The 20,008-nt window shown below is 34.2% G+C and overlaps 1 protein-coding gene across 3 annotated transcripts in view; it reads right to left on the reverse strand.

The window, feature by feature from the left end:
• Window positions 1-20,008, reverse strand: part of LOC106462771 (zinc finger MYND domain-containing protein 19-like) — a 32,414-nt gene that overhangs the window by 12,101 nt on the left and 305 nt on the right. For 2 of the 3 annotated variants that reach the window (XM_022390102.1, XM_013922723.2), the window contains exon 2: window positions 8,399-8,458. In XM_022390102.1, coding sequence (XP_022245810.1) covers window positions 8,399-8,458 — 60 coding nt within the window. Of the gene's footprint in view, window positions 1-8,398; window positions 8,459-10,573; window positions 10,719-20,008 lie in introns of those variants that run through there. The other variant, XM_022390103.1, reaches the window with a different exon arrangement.

Genomic DNA, 20,008 nt, shown 5'->3' on the forward strand with positions numbered 1-20,008 from the left:
GAAGACCCGTCATTGGATTTATCTGCGATTATCCGCCATGAGATTGATCATTATATGGGTCAACCTCCTTCTCCTGAACTTGCTGCACTTCTTCCTGAACAAGCCGAACCTGTTCGGGCTGACGAGGATCTTGATATCCTTTTTTCCACCACCAGATTTTGCCATGTCTTCATATGCCCCCATCTGTAGAAACAGCTAGGGCTAATATGGCATTTTTAGACATGATTTCTCAGGTATATGATGTTTAGTCCATTTCCTCAATATCCTATGATCCCCATTCTTCTTTGTTGCACAATAGTTCTTCATCTCAGTATTTGGTTTTACCACACTCCCTGAATATTAGGGTTTATGTTGAGCAATTTGTTTCACAATTGTTAGAAGATGCCAGCATGCCTCACCCTCCATGAGCTACAGAGCAGTTTGCATTAGCATACCATCAGGCTGACTGTCAGCAGTTGGGGTCGATTTTACCCATGTGGGGATGGTCCCTGATTTTCCTGTTTATTTATCTCATGCATAGTTTTCCCACCTTCATCTTACCCGTACTTCCCATCTACAGTATGTATCTACTATCCATCTCCTTTCTGAGGCAAACCACAGAGATCCAAAGAGTTTTTTGAGGGAAAGCCTCACCCTAATTACCCTCACGTTGGCTTGTTTGTCGTCTTTGGCTCTCGCTTTACACATGTGGTTTCTCTATTGTTGGAATCACCTGTATTAAGACGGGGCCTTGTCCCAGGTTCGTTTACTGTCCCCCTCCCTTATCTTAGGGATTTATGAATTGCCTCATCTCTTTGGTGGTATGTTTTTGATGATGATGATGTACCTGAGACTTTGGAATCACATGTAGAGTCTGTGCATCCACACTCTACCCTTTCCTCTTTGGTTGCACATTTATCACAGTCAGAGCTGAAACAAACCCCTAATTATGTTTCTCATCCTAGTCTTTCTCAGCCTTTACCTGTTCATCCATCCAGCGGTTCTTCATCTCGTCATATTATTCGATGTAGTTGGGCACGTTGCCAACAGTACTGGTGGATGCATTTCTTCTACATACATCATCCACCTCGGAGGGCCGTCCTTCTAGATTGGGATGTTAATGTGAGCCTTCACTGCCTCTCTTTGCCTCCATTCTAACCACCCTCCATGTGCTCCTTGTTTCACCTTTCAATTAAGACATATTTCCTTCTACTCTTAGCCTGAAGACATCGGAGGTCAGATTTATTTGCCATTAATGTTTCACATACTCTTTATCATTCCACATATATTCTCCTCTATCTGGATCATTCTTTCCACCTCAAAACTTTGGCAGCTTGAGAGGTAACTCCTCCTTTTTGCCAACGTCACTTCCTTTCATTTCCGACTGTTATCCTTTGTCTGATCTGGATAGACTTCTGTGTCCTGTACGTGCTCTTCGCTGTTGTATTGCCCACATGGTTTCCTTCTGTGGTGCCCATTCCTGCCTCTTTATTCCTTGTCTTACATCCACTGTTCGTGATCTTTCTCCTTCCACCCTCACCAGTTGTGTTCGGCTTTTAATTCAATTGGCTTATTCTTCTTTATCATCTTCCTCCCGTAATTTGTTCTGGGTGTCTTCTCATCAAATATGACACCTTACTTTTTCATTGGCATCTCATCTTTGTTGTCCTTTGAAGGAAATTCTGCTATCGGGCATGTGGACTACCCCTCATACATTTGTCTTTTACTATTTGCATAGGATCGCAGAATCTTCCTATTTGGGTTATTGTCTTCCACCTGTAGCCATTCTTCAGACTTCAGTGAGACTTTGACTGGGTAAGTTATATTTTATTACTCTTTTTTTCAGAGGCCTTGTCTGAATCCTGCTCTGTGGTGAGTGGTGCCTGACCGGGTATTCTTTGATCATTCATATTTGCACTGTAAGACCATATGAACCTACATATCATAATTCCATGACCACGCAACGCACACTGTGAAGATGGGGTGTTCCACAAGATCGCTTGTAGGTTTATCCTCGCAATAAGTTTGGTTCATAAGTTTGCCCATCCCAGACCATACTCATCTATGGACTACATGGATAAAGTAGAAGGTCATAGCTGCTCATCCCTGCATGCCTTGTATTTCGTGGTCACCCATTGCACTGTCTCCTGTGTTGTCATTCCTCTGGACTCTCCGCTGTGCTTTCTCTCCCTTTTTCTTCTAGTGGAGTTAGAGAGTCCTTACTATTTTCCAGTTCAAAGCGACTGGGGTGGTGGACCATGGAGGCATCCTCCTGTATGTGTTAATCAGATATAAATAATACATATAAATGATTATAAATCCATTCAGTAAGGAATAGGGCAATGGTGTTCTGATGGTGTAGATGATTGGATATCCTTCACTATGTAAAATGGGAGTGAGCCATCAAAATTGCACTTCACCCCTTTGGTTGGGATCGCTCATCCTACCCCCATATGATAGTGCACTCTCTGAGATATATACAACATTTGTGTGACCTCTCCCACACTGTGTGTATGTTGTTTTCTAAAAAAAATATTTTTTTTTAGTTTAAGGATGTGGAGCCATCTATAAATGTAGTTAATGTCAACTTATGCCAAAGATAATAAATTCTCAATAACAGCAATAATACTGTTGGCTTTACTGTTATGATTTTTCATTTTGTTATAGAGCTACTTGTGTCTTTTCCATAGATACAAGGTAATTACATGTAGTAGTCTCTGTAAAGTCAAGTTTGAAAACCTGTCAATATTGAATAACCCAAATTTTTGTATACTATATGAATATATTCATGTAAAGCTGAACACTGAATAATATGCTTATAGTTGTATATATTAGTATATAACAAAAAACATAACATAATGTTTTGGGACAACATGGGACCTATTGATCCGTCTCGGCTGTTTCATCCTCTAAACTAAACTAAAACTTAATAGATAAATTTTAAGTAAAATCTTAAAGCCAGCCCTTATCATTCATATACTTATAAAGCTTTCTCTTAAACTCACTTGAATTCACTGCCTCTACAACATCCGAAGGCAACCCCTGTTAGAAAAATGAAACTGTCTTAGCTGAAGATGACTCCTTCCTTGCCAAAATTTATATTTATGTTCCCTAGTTCTACTATTCTTACTGTTAAATATGAAAAAAGATGATGCATCAATGCTACCAATTCCCCTTACAATCTTAAACACCTCAATCAGATACCCCCTAAGATTTTCTTTTTTTTTTTTCTAAGAGAAAACAATCTGAGAGATTTCAGCCTCTGCTTGTATGACAGCCCCTCCATCCTAGGCACCATTCTAGTAACCATTGAATTGTTGGAAAGGGTTCAGAGAATGTCTTTCCTAAGGTAAAGAACCCAAGACTGAACACAATATTCCAAATTTGGCCTAATGAGTGACCTGTAAAATGAAATTATAACCTCTTTAGACTTATGTTCAATATTTCTGTAGATACAACCTAAAATCCTATTTGCCCTACCACTAGCAATAGCATACTGCTTGGATGGCTTTAGAGACTGATCGATATTACACCATGATCCCTTTCTTTCATGACACTGTTAAGGTTATTCCCATCAAAATTATACTTATAATTCAAATTATGATAACCCGCATGCATTATCTTGGATTTATTATAATTAAAACTCCCATTATTTGCCCAACTCACTAAATGATCTAAATCCTTTTGCAAATCAGCAGCATCCTCTTCACAGCTAGCAACACCCAAGACCTTAATATCATCTGCAAATTTAAATAACTTATTGACTATTCCTTCATCTATGTCATTGATGTAAAACAAAAAGAGCAAAGGTCCTAAGACTCAGCCCTGAGGTACCCCACTTGTTTGACTGAACTCTATTTGTAACAACCCTCTGCTTTCTTCCATCCAGCCCACTATTCAAAGACTGACAAAAAATAGTAGTAAGTGGCTCACATATCTTTAACCTTCTGCAAAACCCTAGGGGAAATATTATCTGGCCCAGAAGCCTTATCATTTTTTAAACTTCCCAATTTTTTCTTAACCAGATCAAAATTAATGCAGTCATCTTGTTTGATCTCATAGTGCTTTCTTGTGGACAAAGAGTACAAAAATGTAGTCATTTACACGGTACAGACTGTTTACATTGTACCAAAGCATGTTTGCAGCAATAAATCAATGCTTGTAGACAACAGGAGTAAGAACCCTGTGTGGTAACCTTTTCTTTGCAACTTTCAACATACTCAACATATTGGTTAACAGGTGGCCAAAATATAAATTATAGGTTGGTTTCCTGTGTGTTTTTTTTATATGGAACAACTAGATTTAAGAATCTTCTTTCTACGTTTGTTTTTACTTCTTGACAAGTTGTAATATGCAATGATCCTGCCAGGAACTCTCCAAGAAATATTTTTCACTACTGATTAGCCATTTATTTTGCTTTATCATTTATGAACACCCTAATAACAAACTAAAATAAAGTTATTATGGAAAATCAAAAATTTACTCATGATACTTTAGGAAAAGGCATCATTTATTACATTTTGAATTATGTCAGTTTCTTTAATCATTTATTTGTTTTGAGTATTCTGCAAAGACACAGTAGCCATCTGTTCTAGCCATCCCTAATTTTGATTCTATTTTGGAAACCATACTAATTATTCTAAACAACAACAAAAATTTTAAGCCTCTACACAGCTGATTTCTTGTTTCTATCAGTACTTTCTGAATCGGTAAAACATGGCTGATCATACTACATGGTATGCTATTCTTTTATTTATTACTGCTAGTATATTGTTATGAGCTATAACTGTAATATTTGCTAGATTTCGTCAAGAATCTAGTAATTTCGAGCAGTATCTAGAAACAAGGGTACATTGTTTATACACATTAGTGTATACGAATTGAATGAGTATTCAATGGGTGTTTCAGTTCTGTGTAGACAGTGAATTATCGACTTTATTCTGCTATTCAGTTACTCTGTGAGTTACATGTTTGTTTATCGATCAAAGTTAAGTAAGTTAGGTGTAGGTACCACTGGCAAGAAAACTTTGCAAGTTTCATATTTTTCATTTACGACATTTCTGTTTAAAATCAAAATATTCTTTGTGAAATTAGGCCTACAACTTTCGTAAAAGTGAACGTAGCCTGTAGAAAATGTTATAAAAGAAATAAACAAATTCATTATTGTTACGTGGACTGGATCTTGTATTATTTTTACCAAATAATTCAGAACTACTCGCTGAACAATAGAACAAAACATGGTACAGCAATATACTAATGTTTTTATTCTATAAATGGACGCTAAACTGCTTACAATGTATCTTGTCGCTAATATAAGACAAATCCTCACCTTATAAGAAAAAAATTACATATCTGCAGTTTTTGAAACTGACTACAAAATATGTTTGGCAAAGATAATAATTTAAAAACAATTCTAAAACTTAATTTGCTTTCCACTTTATAGATGGCGCTTTCAGATAAAATAAACACCTTGCAAATAAATATCGTTTGATAGAAACGTTGACACAATTTTTTTTTCTTGAGATTTTAAGTTCTCTTTGTTTAATAACTTTTTTCTGTTATGTTCTTTACAAGCTTTGTTACAAAAAAAAAGAAATGTGCCAGAAAACTAGGTCTCATTTTTCACTGTAGATAGTAAATTAATATTAAACTTCAGTAGTGGTTGTGCTATATTTATTTAAAACTACGGAACGTAGGCATGTTCATTTTCTAGGTAAAACCAATATTTTAATATGACATAGAACTTGCGTAAGTATTTAATTGTATTACTAGAAATTGCTTATACTTTAAAGGGATAGTTTAATGTTATTTTCTCACTAATAACCTTCTAATTTACACTTTGCCTGGCTAAGTACCTCTAAGTGTTATTTGTTTAGTTTCTATTCAGGAACAAGTTAAAAACAATCATTGATAAACTTCATGTGTACTTGTAGCCTCTGAATATCCTCAAATGTTCATAATAGTTTTAGTACCGTACGCTATGCAATCACACATGCAAGTCGTTTGTATATACAATATTTTATATTGCTGCCTCACACATGCCGTACGTACTGTGACTCCACCCCTGAACCAAATAAAAGTCACGCTAATTTACTTGAAATTGTATTACATAATTAGAAATGTATAGTAGTTAATATTTTGTATAATATTTTAGAAAGTCGTACTTCTCAAACGATTCAGCTACAATATACTTTACTTAATTTTACACTGAAGAGGAATCATCCCAATTTCCAGAATATAAATTCTGTAAAATGTGTAAGATACAAAAAAAATGGCTGTCAGTATCAGTAAAAGTGTCTTTGGCCTAATATACCAATACGCTAAATTACAAACAAATTTAATAACAATGATCTGTCGATACGTTGAAATCATAAATAAAAACTGGTTAGGCGTGTTTCTATCTACGTTTCTTCACGACAGGTAAACAACCACATCTACCATCTCTTACAGCTTGTGTAGCCACGCATCACACAAGTAAATGACCGTTCTACCCTCACTTCACGGTATCTCGTTCAAACTTCTCATATGTTGACTCATCGTACATGTGTATCAGATTAAATCGAAGCAAGGAGAGGAGGGGAAAGAGGCGGGAACTATATTTGTTTCCTCTTTGTTTACACAGAGGTCAAAGTTACCAGTGTTAGTAGCGAGAAGTACAAATTTTGTACCATACGGAAAACAACACTCGCGCCATCTGTGTAATTTTAATTATTGAAACTTCAATTACTTCGTTTTTCAGTAAAAAGTAAATTCTGAAAACGTAGAAAAGCACGGCAGGTATGTGTTTATTAAAAGCTTTAAAGACATTAACTCACTTTTTAACATGAATTTGTTAAAGAAATGCAGCTGTAAAATATACAAAAAATACTATATAACGATTTTGAAACATATATTTCACTAATACAATAAATCAATTTGTCAACTGATTTGTATATTCTTTAGTCTTAGAACATCGTAGCCTTTTCTGCCATATTACTTTACAAATTTTATAATTTTTCTACACCCATTCTAATTGAAAAGTTTCACAAAATTTAGCTTTAACTGATCAAGTTTGAAGCTCAACCATATAAAATGTATTATTGATTATGCTTTTCTTAAATAAACTTGACAACTTTCCCCATACTGAGGCCACAACACTTAATCTATTTTGACACCACCACATCGGTTCCTTCATTTTTTGAGCGTTCAAACGATTCACGATTCGCATTATTTGAGCAGACTTAAAATAATATTAACATAAGTGTATATGATTTTGTCTGTTTTCACGTAAATACTCTTTAATATCACTCAGGCTCTTAGATGAAATTATGAAGTTTTTACCATATCATTCTCTCTCTTAACTAATGAATCCAGTTCATTAAGCAGACGTTTTGTAATCCAAGTATTCGAAACGTGAAGTTTCAACATAAAATTTTGATTTATTATAATTTGTGTTGTATTTTTACACAGGTGGATGCTTTTTTAAAGATTCTGGTTCAAATAAAGTACAAATGTTAAATGTTGATCACTTAATTTTTCAACATATACGAACGCAATTACTGGAACTACAGACTAATTCCCAAACAAGTCTCAGAAGAAACAAACTTCCTTTTCGACCCTCACTTCTCAGCCTTCACAGCTTGTGACGTCACGAGGTTATCACCTTGGCGCTATATATATAAGGCAGCACAGTTTTGTACCGAATGCAGGAAATTTTGTGTTGTGACTCATCACATACAATCTCCCACAGCATATACTAACACAACAGCCAACTTCCTATTAAAATTATTCTCTGGTAAACAGATCCCCATCACACGTGACTTGAAACAAAGAAAAATATATAAAGTTCCGATTCAATTACCATATGATTAAATATATATTATTTTACTTATAAAGGATTTTCCTAATAAGCGTCTATGATCAAACTAATACTTTATCGTAAAGTTTGATACGGGGCTGAAATTTATTCATTTTCTAATTAACTTTATCAAAATAAAGTGAAGAGATATATATTGAAAAATTGACCCGTACAAAACATTAAGTCAATAACAGTCGATAGTGTACTGTACATTTTGTTGTTGTTTTTCAAACCACGTGGAGGTCATCAGTCGATTGTAGCTTTTCGCGTATATGTCACATATATACATGTATATATTTTCTACAAACATTACACAGATTATTGTCTTAGATAAAATCTAGTTTTGTGACATCTTATTTTGAGCAACTGCACTTGATAACAATAGTGTGTGCGCGCGCGCATTATGAGAGGGTATATTTCTGTCACGACATCTGATAACCAAATGTATTTCTTTACCAAGACTGAACGTAAACAGATTGCACAAAAGCCTTCGAGGAAATACAAGACCTTTAAACCGACATTAAACTTAATGTTATTTGCTACATTATTTTGCTGATAAAGAATATACAAACAAATACTCACCTCAAAGGCATATTCTTGGACTAGAGTTATATCTCGTTCATCTAGTAAGGTGTATTTCATCTATCAATAGAAAAAACAAAAAACAATCAATATCACTTGAAAAGTTGTACACTGACCACACATTCCCTGTATCGTGCAGCAGTGACGACAGGGTTACATGTCTTATGTACATCTATATATGGGCAACAATAACTTTGTTACTTATTCCGTGTCTTATTTCATTCTCCATTTCGCAATGAAATTTTAATGTGTTGGTTATTATTAATTTTTTACATAAAACAGGGCTATGAACTAATTATATACCTTCAAAGCTCCAATTTATAATACAAATATACATATATATTGTTTTGGTTTGCTTTGAGTTTTGCGCAAAGCTAAACAAGGGCTATCTGCGCTAGCCATCCCTAATTTAGCAGTGATTGTTTGTTTTGAATTTCGCGCAAAGCTTCACGAGGGCTATCTGCGCTAGCCGTCTCTAATTTAGCAGTGTAAGACTACATGGAAGGCAGCTAGTCATCACCACCCACCGCCAACTCTTGGGCTACTCTTTTACCAACGAATAGTGGGATTGACTACAACATTATAACGCCCCACGACTGAAAGGGCGAGCATGTTTGGTGTGAAGGGAATCGAACCCGCGACCCGCAGATTGCGAGTCGAGCGCCCTAACCACCTGGCCATGCCGGGCCGAGCAGTGTTAGACTAGAGCAGCGTTTCCCAAACTATGTTCCGTCTGAGATTGATAGGTGCTCCGTGAGAAAATCATGATTTTAAATTTTAATAAAGTATTTAACACTTTTTGTACGATCATAACATATTATGAAATATTTTCCTATATATTAGAATTAGATAATATCGATTTCACATTGAAAAAGAATTATAGAAGATGCCATATCTATTCTACATAATATCTTAGTGGAGAGGTTTGTATCTAAAATATATTATAAGCATAAAAATGTAAAAATACATTAATATGTAATTTGATTAAATAAATAAATGAATAATACACAACTCTAGAGGGCGCTGCGCACGCAAACATACCCTCTACATCGATATTTCACGTGTCTAGTGTTCCACAAGCTTTTTCTCAGCTGAAAAGTGTTCCGTGGCCAAAAAAGTCGGGAAACGCTGAACTAGAAGGAAGGCAGCTAGTTAGTCAACACCACCCACCACCAACACTTGGGCTACTCTAATAGTGGGATTGACCGTCACTTTATAGCGCCCCACGGCTGAAAGTGCAAGCATGTTCGGTGACGAGGATTCAAACCCGCGACCCTCAGATTGCGAGTCGAGCACCCTAACTACCAGCCCCACAAATGTATAAAATGATCATCAGCATATATATATATATATATATATATATATACCATTCGAGGTAAAATTTTTAAATCTCTCACAAATTTAATTCAAACAGGTAACTCCAGTTAAATTTATTAACTTGCCTTCCAAAATGCAAAATAAAACAAGTTTCACAATACATAAACTTGTATCACAGTGACTTAAGCCTAATATTTAAACATCGTATGCGACTGAGGTTGAGCTGCCCACAGTCGCACGTAAAAGAAGCTTACAAACTCGTATTTCAAATAACATTCTACCCAAGAACGGAATTCCATATCGGTCATTATTAAAGAGTAGACTTGCGTGGATGCGAGCAACCAATATTAAAGACAAGCAAAAAAAAAAAAAAACATTTTCTGTGGTGAAACACGCGAGGGTAATTATAAAATTAAACCAATTTTATGTTCCATGGAAAACAGACGAGTTTACTGGTCCAAGGAAAACGATTATCAAATTCACATATACAAATTTGTAAAATTTTGTTTTCGTGAAAGAAAGAAAATAACTGACCTAATTCCAGACAAAGGAACTTAACTAGAGAAAGTATCCGCTTCTTGCCAAGTTTTAATGGAATCCTTTCTAGCCTTCTTTTGTTTTAATTAAGACACACACTAATAAACCAACATTTTTACATATTTCAAAGTGCTATTGGAGAAAACAAAACCTTAACTTTGCCAAATACATGTTGAAATTTCGCATCAAAGTAACTAAATAAGTGTTCGAGTAACTGGGTCCTACACCACAAGCTTGAAAACCAGTTGTTTCTACTCTTTTTATTCTCAAAATGAACTAAAATGCCAAACTGGCCTAATTTTTATGGCGATAATAACTTACAGTCAGTCAGTCGTTTCATGCTTGAAATAAATCCCAAGTTTTAGTTGTTGTTGCTTTTGCAGTGAAGGATATCCTAATTTACCAAGTCGTCAAAACGTTTATCTCGTAAAGAAAAACAGCCTTCAAGTAGTTAGTACGTCACATGTAAATTGAATCATCTCGGGAAAATATTGTTTCTAAACTTTGAAAAACAAACACACTGTAACAAAATGTTTGAATGTTACCATAGCTGTAACAACAAGTCTGCTGCGCTTTCGACGGTATGGGGAGACAAAGAAATATACATTGGTCAGTTTTATAATGGCCGATACAGCGAAGAACAACACTACTATCCATTTTATATTCCTATATAACTCATGGACTAGATGTACTTCTGCAGAGTCCCCGAAAGTGTTCTGTTTCACTGGTAAATAAAACCAAAGTTAAGATAAACAAATATTATAATTTCTTCTCTTTGAAAATCATATGCCATGCGCACGTTTTACTGACGTCACGACAGTACAAAATACAACGTTTAGCGTCCCTTATGTGACGTCATTTTAGTGTCTACTGGCTGAATGACAGACAACACACTACTGTATCGTGGTACAAATGGTTAAAACAGGTGACCCCTCCAGGCGGCTTTCGGGGAAATAATTTAATATGGAACGTAACTTGCGTATAATTCTTTCGTAATCATTAAATCAACTCTAATACAATTTAATACGATTCGTTACGAGATCCAGCGCCGAAGCAAATGGTAAGCAAGAACGTCAATTTTCGCTATTAATCCATATAATCCAGGAACGCCGAGAGCCAGAACGGGCCCCTCTTCTCTCTCTCTCTTTTTTAACATTTTTAAGAATTTATTAAAAAGAAGATCCTAAATTAGGACACCAACGAACCCATAGACCAGACACAATCATAGCAGCAGCCGTTTTTACCTCACAGTATAAGTGTAAAAACGTTAATAAAGTAACAACAAATATCTATTAAATGTATAAAGTAACAAATACATATTAATTATTACTCAAATTATTATTACAGCCATTCTTAACGTATCAAACGTCTATATGCAATGAAAAGCCAAAAACTATGGTTTTTATCATTAAATGAAGATATAGCCTAAAGATGCTTTGCGGGCTTTACGGCATAACCAGGTTTCATTCGCACGGGCCCCCGGGCAGTTGCCCCGCCTGGCTAAAACTTTTTTTTTTTTATTATATCATAGCTCAAAACGTTTAGTCTGTCAGTCTTAAATAACGTTTCATCAGTTGGTAACTTCTTAAATATTTCACCTTATTTGTTTCTTGAATATTTAAGAAAACTATTTAAGATATCTTCTTTTAAATTAAAAGGTTATTAAAAAATACCAAATTGTTTTTTTTTTACTTTAAATGTAATTTATATATGGTACTTTAAAGTTACATTCTGATATCTGGCACCAGCATTCAATGTCATAAGATCCCGAGCCACACGTAATGGCGTCAAACACTAGAGAAGACCGAATTTCTCCAAGTTCTAATGGCGATTTAAGATGATCTTTAGCCGATTTAAATACACGTATATAACTCAAGATTAACAAATTTTACAAATACAGTTTATCTAAGTCCAATATAATTGATATATAATAACAAACTACTAAATATTTATTCATGGTACGGTGTAACTGATTATCATATGTCGTCACATTTTTAATACTCTCGTCCACCAGGCGACTACCGGTTTCTGTTCATCTTCGTATCCAGTAACAAGTAAAACACGGTTAAGGTATTGTGATATCAATCGACTAATGAATCTGAATCAGTCAACTGTTTTTTTTTTTATCGCAAGTGAACAAATTCAGAACCTCCATGTCTGACGTCAAACTAAGTGAATTACGTCACTTTTCTGTGCAAGACGAGAACACCTACACAAAATGATATCCGACACCAAGTTTCTATTGTTGATGAAATACCGCAGTCGACTTTGATTAGACTCTGTTATGCCATATACACTGCACAAAGAATTGAAATGTACTTAATAAATATGAATAAAATCCTTTGAATCTAATATTCTAACATGGATCATATGTTAGGCAAACCGACTAAAAAATGTGACAAAGCCGGCGAAAATTCCTTATTTATCTAATAATGAAGACAAAAGTATTGTGTCAATTATTCAGTTTGTAGATGTTAATTTTAAATATCTTATTTAACTCTTCTGCCTAAAGTGAGTTGTTTGTAACGCCTCTATCGGAATAATAACAAATTTGAATGTAGTGAGTTTGTTACTGGCGGCATATATCTATACCTACTACTTATCTGTATGTGTGTAATAATAAAATGAACCAGTTAAACGTTTAGAAATGACAATATTTAAGAACGCATTCGAAGACAGCACCCACAGTGGTATATTTTCAGTTACCAAACAAATGCACGACTGAAAGATTATCACGCATCTCCTAAAATATAAGTAACAAAAACTTCGTTATTCATCAAGTCCACAGTGATCATGACACTGCTGATTTCTTTAAACGCGTTGTCAACCAAGAAAATGAAGATAAGTAACAAATCGCATAACACTATATGTTGTAATGCCAGTCAAAAAATAGTGTAAAATTACCAGCAACACGAAAGTAAATACACAAATGTACTCACGCCGACTTTCGTTTCAAGGTACTATTGTAGGACTTGAGAGTTACGACTTAGCCCTCAATTAGTCACGTGGGGTTATTATGCCCCCGTGCAATTTCTTTAATTAATTATTATACGATAGATGGCACTTTACTTTAGCCCTGTCCACAATAGCTTCCTTAATTGTTTGTCTGTCCATTTTGCAGTCTTCATCAGTGTTCTGCAGTTGTAGATTTTTGCAAAGCTTTACATTGGGGTCATATTTACCCCACGCGACTACTTGGGTTATAATTTTTTGCAAGATCAATTTGTTTTCTTGTGATTTTAATTTACTTGATTTTGTGTTTTTCTTAGTTTATGGCTAAAATATATCTTTTTTTATTCTATACCTCTTATTTTCTAGCATTTTTCTGTTTAATTATTTGTTTTGGATATTAGTTACTTCTTGTACATCTTCATATTGCCACTTTGGCTTTTATTTTATACAGATGGTTAGAAAAGAACTTACTACCATTGCAATACGTTTTAATATCGTAAGCCATAATCTAAGGCTTTTATTATTCTATTTTGCTTACAAATAAGGGTTTGGACAAAAAAAATATTATAAAAATTTGAGCTTCATAATACTTTAAATACCGCATTAGGATTAGGCGATCACATATGTTCTATTCTACCACGCGACTAATTGTGGGTTAAAGAATATAACTATCAAGCATTTTGTGTTCTTGACTTATTGTAATATAACACGCACAGGAAAAGACCAGTTGATCCTTTAAAGCTGACCTTACTCACCCACCCCTTATTTTTCAGGAAATCACTGATTCTTTTTAAACTTGTAAAGTACGGGTCTCCACTACCACTACTGCTGAAGGCAACTCATTCTCTGAGCCAATCACCGTGTTATAAAAAAATAAAACTGGAGCTTAATCCGTCTTTCCAATACCAAAATCTACTCTTACACCAACACCTACTTCCCACTGTTGGGTTTTTATACAACCCATGAATTGCAACCTCAAAGTTTAGGGTCAATTCTAAACAGCTGATACAAATTATCTATCAACCAACCATAAGGTGTTATGTTGTTCTCTGGTGTAAAGGAACGGAGAAAAAACACCTGCAATTTGGCATACAGCTACAACTACTAGTGAGGAGCTATAAAAACTTGTACAAAAGCACAAGTTTCGTATTTAAGATACAGTATAACATTAAAAAATAAATAACGTGAGAAAAATACTGAATATTGTGGCCTCATCTCCCCTCCTAATGATGAATGTATTCCAAACAACCTAATTATCTAACTTCACCTACCATCAAGTTAAAGTTTTTTTTTAGATAAGGGGATGAATTAAATTGTATGTGTCAAATATTATAGTAAATGAACTATAAATAATAAAATTCACAAAAACAAATAAGTGCTAACAGTAATAGCAAGATTTTTTTTAATTTGTGAGAAAACGTCGTTTGGCACATGGAAACCACGCACCGAGACATTAGCGTCACGTGACTTGAGAATATTGCTAGATGGTGACCTTCAGGTGATGGAACTTTTCTTGAGTCATGATCCGCTATATAGACAAAGAACCTTCAACGGTGCATTTCTGAGTATTTTAAGAGTTGCTTCGTAAGCGGCATTTTGCCAGAAAATTTTTCTGTTAAAAGTGGAAGTAAGCCTACATAGCCTTGAAATATCAAACGTCTGATCATTTTCTTTTTTGAAAGTTCATCATGACACCTTTATATGAATAATACTTAAAAAAACATTCATCATCTGATTACGTCCTTGTTATCAAATACAAGATTAAAAATACTTTTACTGTGAAATAACACCACTATGAAAAAAATAAAACAACCAACTTTTCTTGTTAATGGTTACTAATCAAACAGTACAAAAAACGACCTTTTGATTTTCTGTCCACGAAAATCGAAGTTTTTTCTCAGTACAACTTAAACCAATAAAACGCTTTAATTGTAACTCACGCTTACTAAGCAACCTCAATAATTCAATTAATATAAAATAATAAACCAGAAAATCGTTGTAAATATAACGTCCTGGTGATATTTCGTTCGAATTAGATATGTAGGTAAAATTATGAGAAAAATTTCTCAATAAATAGCCAAAACTAATCAGTGAAGGACAAACGGAAACTTCGAGGTATCACTGATAACAAACCGAGTTCGAAACAATGCAATGACGTTAAAAACTACGACGCAGCGTGATTTGAGACAAGTTATGTGAATTATAATATCAGAGGCGTCATATTTGACTTCTAAAGCAACTGCAAGTTATACTATTATATTAATTTCCTGGGAGGCATACCCTCAAACCCCTCTAGATTGAGATGCCTATGGCAGCTCCTTATAATTTCAATCTCTCATTGTAAAATCTGCATGTCTAGCCCCCACTTTGCAACTCCTTCCTGCACCACTGAATATGCATAACTATTTATCAATATTCCTGTTGAAGTCAATGGTATTATTAGTTGCTGATATTCTGAAACTACAAAAAAAATACTTTTAATGGCTGAGGCTTCCTTCAAATTCATACATCTGGTCGTGTTAAACAAGAGCCCGAGAAAAAACAAGGCCTAAAATCTGATAAAAAATCATAGAAAAACTACAGGTTTTTCGTCTTTGTTTTCATATTCCTCTTAATTTGCCCATTCCAAATTCAAAACCAGAGGCGTGTAAAATACTACATGAAGTTAGTTATTCTTATGACAAATTTTAGGCCTCTTGGTTTATAATGCTTCGCCAGCCTTCGGCGTTGAAATTGCAGATTTTAGAGTATTATACAGCATATATAAATAACCTTTCAGAGAAACCTTTATCTCATAGCCTAGCCCAACTAACGACATTTGATATAGAACTGAAGACCTCGCTGACAGTGACTCGTGAAGGGCAAAGGATATATCTGAACTGCTATATTTTTCTAGCCTCTGACTTTGAATCTGAAACGGTCAAATTAAGAGGAATATGAACAAATATTTGCAATTTGTGATTTTATGTCCCAAATTTTAGGCCTAGTAACCAACTTTCGGTGTTTAAACCGTAAAAAAAAAGCACTTGCTACCGCAATGAAAACTTATTAACTTTAATGCTGTCGTTTTATAACTTAAGTTGTAATAAAATGTGCACATATAAATGTTTTGAGAACTCCAGGTACACAAATGTTCAAAAGACCAAACACTGATATAAACATGCGAAAAAAATAACAGATATACAGCGTAACTTTAATTTAGAAAAATTGTAGGAAAGTAAAGAATCGCATGACTGTGTGAATGACAGAAAACTGTTCTGATTCATTCCAATTTTACTCATTATGAAACAGTTTGAGGTTGTCCAATCAGATCAAGCAATAGTGGTAATGGGTTTGGTTACACAACACGAGCTAAAACTGCTAGATTTCGATGGCATATCACAAACTACTACATTGAAAACAGTGATAAGTGTGCAAACATAACCCAGCAACACCTATCAATAAAATAAAATAAATGAATAAGCAATGGCAAAATCATAACCTCGTGTATTAGAATTTCATTCGACAGACATTTAAAAAATATCTCTTCAAATATGCATTTCTAAGAGCTTGTTTGCACTTTCTTTTCCAACTAGTAACATAAGGTATTTAACAACTTATTCCAAGACTTGCATCCTTATGCTTAAAACCTAATAACCAGTCCAGCAATACCTTTAATCACAGTTTGCAGAACGAGAAAATGCAAGCATAACACATACCTTCTATACCGTGAGTTGAAAGTAATTATTCAAAATTAATTATAATTATAAAATTACGTCAATCTTCGAAAAAAATAATCATAATAATTAGATTTGGCATCATAAAAACGAGGTATGAACATTTTATTCAAAAGTTCCACAATCTGCTAAGCCTTATTTTTGTAACTCAATTCATACTACTAGTTTATAAAAACTAACAAGCCTCACCCAAAATAACTAAGCACATAACCCAAATATCGTTAGCATATTTTTTACAGTTATTACTTCATTTCAGCTTATAAAATTACATTAAAATTTTATTTGGGTATAAATATCAAGGCCATCTCAGTGTATGATTCTCTGCTTCACCATGAATCTTAATTCAACGAGTTTGTCATCAATAAACAGTGACACCACAGAAATAAAATCACAAAGCATAATAACTTTGTTTCACACACACTACTTCAACACACAACCTGCACATCATAGACATTTAAAGTGTTTTAACAAGGATATGAGGTTACATGCTTTATGTAAGCATTTACCAGTTATCTATATTGGATTATAGTTGCCATTTATCACTTAGAATTTTACAAATTTTAAGTACACTTCCTATTTGTGTTACAACGATAACAAATCATTAATTAGGTTCATATTATGTATTCATGATACAACATGCGTTGTGAGGCCAAATATTTTCACTGCTGGAACCAATAAGAACTACAAAGCGAAAAAAATTAATATCCATTCCAGAACATGATGCCCCCATCTTATTTACCTAGTGCAAATATTGATACTTATAACGTATAAGAATATAATAAAATTTGGATTACTCAATAAATGTTATATCTGTCAATCAATATGACATGTAATTTAATGAAATTTAAAAATAAACATGGTTCGGTACGCCAGCTGATAAAAGCAGAAACTTGCAAAATTATATCTCAAGCCTCGTCTTTATTAATAATAATAATAAGTATTGTTTGGATTTTCCTTTCTAAAATACAATATAAAGTTGCTTAAAGTGCCTTTCAAGTTGCACTTCCATTATTTCACTTTTCAATCAGCTTGAGATGTTCTAGCTTTGTTGGGGCCTAAATGCCTCCAACCTGCTAAACCCAGCTATACATAAAACTGGAAACGCCCCAGAATATATACATATGATGAATATAGAGTATTTTTTCTATCTTATATTGCTGTTTGATATTTTCGGTTATTAAGTCCGCCTTCCAAAAAATAAAAAATAAATGGCAGGATCCTTCTCACTTTACATCTAAATAATTTTAGCACTAATAACTTCTTCATTAATGACAGAACGACTACTGGAATGGGAACATGCTGTCTAAAGTCCAAATCGGTGAGTAATTACATTAAAAGTATCTAGGCCTAACTATTAACGTTGGCTTTTACTAACGGCACAGCCCATATATTTATCAAACGACTCTCTCTCTCTATCCAGGTACCACATCCAAACAGGACGTTGGTGATCATGATCTTCCACAAATCTCTTCTTGAGACACAAAGAATTTCCAATGTCGATACATTCGTCCACTTAGATCGTTTCTTAAACTTAAGACAACCCCACCTTCCACGGTCTTACCTTCAATCTTTCCAGCCACGACCAGACTTTAAATTGCTTTCTTCATAACGTTTCCGAGAAACTGGAACTGTTTTTCTGATATTAAATGACTATATCAAGATTTTCAACAAAAACAAATGGACAGATAAAAATCATATTATACTTAAATGACGAATCCTGTAGATGGCACAACAGATGTTTTGTTAATCGTCAATTTGACAAGTACATTTTAATTATTTGTTAAATGCACAAGACAAATTACGATATTTTATATAAATGCGTGTATACACATTTTCTTTTCTCCACTTATCATTACTATATAAAATAGCAGTTTACTTAAACACAGGTTACCGAAATCTTTCCTTTTTTTTTTATTAGTCTAACGCGTAAATAACCAGTTATTTCTTCAATATGGTCCTTTGTTTTCAACACTATAATCCCGCGTGAAAACTTTCTTTCCATTATACGCCCGCGCCTGCAGCACGGTACCGGTCGGGCAACCGGTCAAGCGAGCACGCCTGACGCAAACCATGAATTCGTTGTTACTGGATGAGGTCACTGGCCGCCGTATGATGCGAGTCAAGTAGCTGTAATACAATGCTCGAGTTACTTAACTAACAAAACTATCTAGCCGTCACGAGTCTATATAAATCGTAACAAACGTGTGGAGTGGTATGTTGTGTGGTCGAGATGGAACATCGATCTAAACGCTGACTTTGACTCGAGATCAATACCTTCCGGTAGCAACACTACTTTAGCAGTCCGCATTTGACGATCAATTTCCCTACGTAGAACCCGCATACATGTATTATACTATACTAGTACAGCAATATGGCAAAACACCGAGTTTCATATAATATTATATAGAGAAATAGTTCCATTATTTCTTATTTAAATCTTTATCGTAGTTAAGCCTAACGTTTGATACTTTTTGGTTTAATGCGGAATGAAAAACACGATGAAGTTTAAAAAATCGAGTTTGGTTAAAACTTAAATGTAATGATATATCGTATCACGTCGTTGTAAAATAAATAATTCTACTTCTAGTTCAACTTAAACAGTTCAAGTGAGAATACAAAATTGATGCTTAAGCTTCTAAGTTATATTCAGCGATGACTTATGTCCACGACACAAATATTAAAGAATAATGGCTAAAATTTTAGTTTCGAAAAGCAAGGAGTTAAATTACATATCAATTTATCAAAAGTTTATGATGACCTTTTTTAGTTTTACTTACAATACTAAAGTTTATTAAAACGTTTTTATTTACACCAATAACTACATCTTAGAATGTATTTATTTTTTAGCGAACAAATAAGAACAAAAGTGTGAACTATGAAAAAATACATCTACGAAACAAAACTAACTCAATACTTGTAGTCGTACTGTAAATTGTAAACCAGTTCTTAGACGTTACTTGTTCACGTCAGGTGAAAGCCCAACAACACACGTTACAATCTTTTACGAACTGATGAAAGAAAGCCTAACAAAACTTTGTTCAAGTTCAGTCAATCAGGCCTGTAGTACATAACTTCTAAGGCAATATGG

Source organism: Limulus polyphemus, unplaced genomic scaffold (genome assembly GCF_000517525.1).
Source record: "Limulus polyphemus unplaced genomic scaffold, Limulus_polyphemus-2.1.2 Scaffold1245, whole genome shotgun sequence".
Taxonomy (NCBI): domain Eukaryota; kingdom Metazoa; phylum Arthropoda; class Merostomata; order Xiphosura; family Limulidae; genus Limulus; species Limulus polyphemus.